Here is a 5,266-nt window from a genome sequence, read left to right on the forward strand (position 1 = left end):
TTGCAGATGTCACACAAGGCACGGCGTCCCCAACACCCATCCCCACGCCCCCAGCTGGTTTGGGTCCACGTCAGTCTGCCGTGGGCAAAGGCTGCCTGGACATGTTCGTGGGTGAGCCGCTCCCAGAGACCCCTCCATGTGCCCCCATCCTGGGCAACGGGACTGCTGTCCCCGACACCTCACCCCCACCGCCACCCCCACAACATTTTGGGGAAGAGCAGCTACTCACCACTGCTGGACTTCCTTCTCGGTGACTGCAAGAGAAAACAGAGAAGGAGCCGTTTAGTTCAGGGAGGTGTCCCAGGGGATGGGCAGGCGCTGGGAGCCCCCTTCCTGCCCTCACACCCCGCCCCGGCCCTCCCCGGCCCGCAGTCTGTCTGCCCGTGTCGGGGCACCACTAGCTCTGACCCAGTCAGGAGCTCTGGGTCTGACCGCACAGCAGGGGACAGCACTGGCCCGGTCCCCCTGGGCTGCTGGCAGGACAGCCAAGAACAGCCTCTTAGACCAGGGGTGGCTTCTCCCTGCCCTCCTGGGGGTGCCGTGACCCCGGTGAACACGTAACACACATTCTTCCCACCGGGTGAACATGTAACTCCCCACACCCAAGTCTCCATCCATGTAATACACATTCTTCCCATCTCTCAATCCCGGGGACAGCACAGTCAGAGAAGGTGCTGGCTTCCCCAGGCACTTGGCTGCCCTGCTTGCATCGGGGGCGGGGGGTGGGGGCAACAGAGAGGCGGAGCCCCCCCTCAGCCCAGCACCTGCCCCCGCGGCCCATCCCTGCCGCCCCTCACAGTGGTCAGCCCCGAGTCCTCCCACAAGCGAGATGGGAACGGCGCCGTGAACCAAAAGCTGCAACGAGCCAAATCCAGTGGCTGAACCTCCCGCCAGGCCCAAATAGTCATTCTTTACTGAACCATGAAACAAACAAAAGAAATGTTTTTTCTGGAAAGTACTGAATCGGTTCAAGTTGGAACCAAACCAAGGTTCTCTGTAAAATCACTGAATGAGAAGATCTAACCACTTCCCGCGAGGCTGACCTCGGGAGAGCAGCACCGGCTCCCGGGCCTCGGTTTCCTCGTCTGCAAAGTGGGAAGAACAGGGACACGTCCCACAGTGACTGCCACAGGCGCTGTCCTGAGACGTCAATCAAAACAGGTGTGAAAGCTCCTGAATCCCGGCAGAGGGCCTGGGAACGTGCCCCATACAGGCTGTGGAATGAATGTGTGAGTGAATGAATGAATGAATGAATGTGTGAATGAATGAATGGATGGATGAATTGTGAATGAACAAATGAATGAATGTTTGCGTGAACAAGTGAACACATGAGTGAATGAATGAATGAATAAATGAGCGAATGAATGCATGAACTAATGACTGACGGCGTGGACAAACAAATAGACAGGAAGGCAGGTGTTAGGTGGAGGTCGGGTGAGTAAAGAAACGAATCCTTCCCAGGGAAGGGGAAGAGGAGGCCCCGGGGGTGTCCCCGATCAGACTGGAGGCCACCTTTCACAAACGGCTGAACGCACGCTTTCAACAAGTGCCCACTGCAAGCCAGGTCCGTGCAGGGTGCCCAGGGCCTTGGTGCTTTGGCTCAGCAGCCCTGATGACAGAAGCGGGAATGAGGGAGGAGAGCATTACTCTGGCCTGGCTCCAAACAGGGAAACTGAGGCACAAAGGGGCCAGCACGTGACGTGGAAAGGAGACTCAGCCGCCTGACCCACAGCCTGGAAGCTTCCACTAGGCCCCGCCTCATCAGCACTCTCCTCCCACAAGCACAGTCAGAGACGAGGCCTGGCCACCAGCAGGCCTCTGATACAGGGAGAGTCAGGCACTGACGGGAGATGCTGGTGGCCTGGAATGGCAGACCTGGTTAAAAAAAAACAAAAACCGCAATTTTCCAAGGAAGTTTGGTAGAGGATAGGGCTGGGAAGGGGGTCAGGCATGGGGGCAGAGAGGGAAGGCGCCCCTGTTCTAACAGGGCGGGACTGCCCTGGACCTGCCGCCCACACCGCAGTGAAGGGCAGCAGGGGCTGAGGGACTAAGGCTCAAAGAGACAGAAGAGACTCATCCCAGCACAGCCAGGAGTGTAGGGGCCTGGACTCTGGAGTCAGACTAGACCACCTGGGCTCAAATCCAGCTCCACAGCTTATGAGCTGTGTGTCCTTGGACAAAGCACTTCCCCTCTCGGAGCCTCAGTTTCTCGTCTGTAGAATGGGCTTATTGTACAGAGTAAGCTGCTTGGTGCTCTTCACCTGCACAAAAGGTATGACCCCATTTTCCTGATAAGGAGACCGAGGTTCAGATGGTCAGCTAACTTGCCTGAAGTCACCCCAGGTCACCCGGGCTCCAGAGCGCAGCATGGATGCCCAATTAAGTGCCCCCCTCCAACTTGAGTCAGCCAGTGATCCGTGTGTGACCTTGTGTGACCTTGGCATCATGTGGCATAAACAGCAGGAGCTGGGTGACAAGGGCTTGGGTAGTGCGGCCTCCCAGGGGCAGAAAAGGCTTCCCAGGAATTGCCCAGCTCAGAAGTCCTCCCTGTCCCCTGACCCCACACCGTCACCCAGCAGCCTTCCCTCCTCCCCCAGGGGACATGGTTGGCCTGGGGGCAGAGCGGGAAGGTGCCCCTGGCCTAAAGGTGGGGACCTCCGTAGTTGAGGGATGCACAGCCGCTCACTGCACTGTTATTTCAATGTTTCTCTTGATTTTTCCAAATCAAAAGTGGGGAAGAGATGTTTGTTCTCATCAGCACACAACCCGTGTGCCCCCATCCCCAGCGCCAGAAGGGCCGGGGTCCTGTCCAGGGTGCTGACCCTGAGCAGCGCCGACCACCACAGGCACTGGGAAGGAAGCGGGGTCCAGGGACAATGATGGGGTCCCTCTGCCTCCACCCTCCATCCAGACTCCCAGGCTCAGGCTCCCCAGCGAAACCTCACTGCCCCCCCTCCCCACACCCAAGTCTCCATCCATGTGTGAAATTAACAGGCAGCATTTGCCCTGGGCGGGTCCATGCTCCGGGCTCAGGGTTCAGGGCACAGGGCCGGGCGGAAAGGCAGACCATCCCCAGGGCAGCCCGCGCCCACCATGTCCCCTGACCACCCCCAACCCTGCAACCCCTCAAGCTCCACTCACGATCCCACCTCCAGGCCTTGGTACCTGCTGTTCCCTCTGCACCTCCGCGGCACCCAGTCCCCGCTCGGCGTCCCTTTCCCAGGAAGCCCTCCTGACCCTGTGGCCCCTCTGAAGCCCCTCACGCTTGGGAATCACTGCTTTACATACAGTCTGTCTTCCCATAGGCCCACCGCGGGGGTCAGACCGGGCACTGCCTGGGGGTTGGGTGGGTGAGGCGGGGAGGGGACGGGGGTAAGCAGAGCGGTCTGCAGGGCTGGCTGCGGCCTTGGGTCCCGACCCACGGGGCTGAGCCTCGGTTTGTTCACCTGCGAACAGACAAACGGCCTCTGCATCACAGGGGGTGCACGGAAGTGCGTGCACGGCGTCTGGCACCGAGTAGGTCCTCATTAGAAGCACTTGTTGCCCTCCTCGTCCCAGCTGGACGCTAAGCCCCAGAGGCCGAGCCACTCCCGGCAGGTCCCAGCGTCGCCCTCGGAGCCGGGCCAGCGTCCTGCCGCGGGAGGCAGAGAGCAAAGCCTTGTTGACCCCCAGCCCGTCACCAAGCCACCAGCCGGGCTGGGCCACATCCTAACACCCGCGTCTCGCAACACGATCACCCTCAGTTACGACGGGCTCTGGCCAATTTCAAACCCAAGCTGCTTTTCTCTGCACCCTCCGGCCTCCGGCCAGGCCCCGAGCTCGTCAGGAAGCCGGGATTTAAGCCGGATATGGGCCAGCCTCTAGTGGACGGCCCCGCTCCTCGCGGCAGCACCGTGGGGGGCCGGGGCGGGTATCCTGTCTTGGCTATTTGTAGGCTGGGTGACTCTGAACAAGGTGCTTAACCTCTCTGAGCCTCAGGGTCCTCATCTGAAGGATGGGTGTGAACTCCTTCCAGGCAGGGCCATGGGAGGGGCTCTGGAGAGGGGGAGAGACCATTCCCAGCTGGGAGCGGGCACAGAGCCCGGAGGAGCGAGGGCTGGGCATCCATCCACCCCCTCCCACTGACTTCCAGAGAACCAGGGCCTGCTGCCCGGCCCGCGCCCCCAGTGCCCACCCCGGAGCCCCGGAGGCCCATGCCCGCCCCTCCTCCTCCCCCGCAGCCCGTCTGCCAGGAAGGAGCACGGAGCCGTCCCCGGAGCTCAGGATAAGCATGAAGTCTGGTTTTGATTTCCCCAGAGCAAAGCAGCTCTCTCCTGAGTGACGCTCAGCTCAAACTCGGGGAACAGACAGCAGGGCTGGCGCCCCCACAGAGGGGTTGGCTGCTGGGGACCCAGGGCAGACTTCGAGCACTTTCCGCCACTTCCGCCACTCTCCTGTGGCCAAGTCAGACCCTGTTCCCATCTCTAGGGACAAAGACTACATCCAGGGTCAAGTGTCATCATGTGCCCCCCAACCCCCATCCCAGCTCCCGGTCAGCAAGGGGGCTCGGGTCCGATTAACACAGAGAGAGAGGGGTGGCCACTTGGGCCCGGCCACCAGCAACCCAGTCACTAACCCCCTCAGTCTGAACACCTCTGACCACGGACTGTCCCCCTTCCACAAGGGCAGGGCCCCTCGGACACTGCTCCCCAGGCCCCAGGCCTCTTTGCTCAAATTCCCAATACTGGGGTCCTTGAGTCTCCGCACGTGCACCCTGCACCCCTCACCCCAGGCTCCTCTCAGATGGCCCAGGGTTCCCCGCACTCCACATGCCCAAAGGGACGCCCTCCTCAGACCAGCCCTCCTCCTCCTGGGACCCCCTCCTGTGAACACCCCTCTCCCTGCCCCACCCAACAATCCCACCAACCTGGCTGCCTGGAAAACACGCCCCTGTCCAGAGTGCTGCCAGTCCCACCCTGACCACACCCCAGCCTCCCACCTGCATCTCCCCCTCCCAGCAGCTGCCAGCACCCCTAGTTTAGTCATGTCCCTGCCCTTGTACAAGCTGCTTCAGAGGGAGGGGCCCTGCGGTGGACCCCGAGGCACCCTCCACCCCAAGCTGCCTGCCCCTCCTTCCATCCCAGGCACACTTGCCCCCTCCCCTGCCAGGGGCAGTTTCCTGTAGAGAAGGCGGCATAGTATGAGGGTCTCACAGGACCGGGGTTCCAGGGTCTGCCATTCCCTGGCTGCATGACCGGTCACGTCCCTGCCTCAGTTTCCCTGTCTG

At 61.3% G+C, this 5,266-nt stretch overlaps 1 protein-coding gene across 1 annotated transcript in view; it reads right to left on the reverse strand.

The window, feature by feature from the left end:
• The window catches only part of NCS1 (neuronal calcium sensor 1), a 31,936-nt gene extending 27,741 nt beyond the window's left edge, over positions 1–4,195 (reverse strand). Inside the window, exons 1-3 of the mRNA XM_006754214.1 lie at positions 4,127–4,195; positions 1,044–1,140; positions 230–254 (exon numbers count right to left, since the gene is read on the reverse strand). Coding sequence (XP_006754277.1) covers positions 230–254; positions 1,044–1,140; positions 4,127–4,195 — 191 coding nt within the window. The remainder of the gene's footprint in view (positions 1–229; positions 255–1,043; positions 1,141–4,126) is intronic.
• Positions 4,196–5,266: the final 1,071 nt, after the last annotated feature.

Source organism: Myotis davidii, unplaced genomic scaffold (genome assembly GCF_000327345.1).
Source record: "Myotis davidii unplaced genomic scaffold, ASM32734v1 scaffold651, whole genome shotgun sequence".
NCBI lineage: Eukaryota > Metazoa > Chordata > Mammalia > Chiroptera > Vespertilionidae > Myotis > Myotis davidii.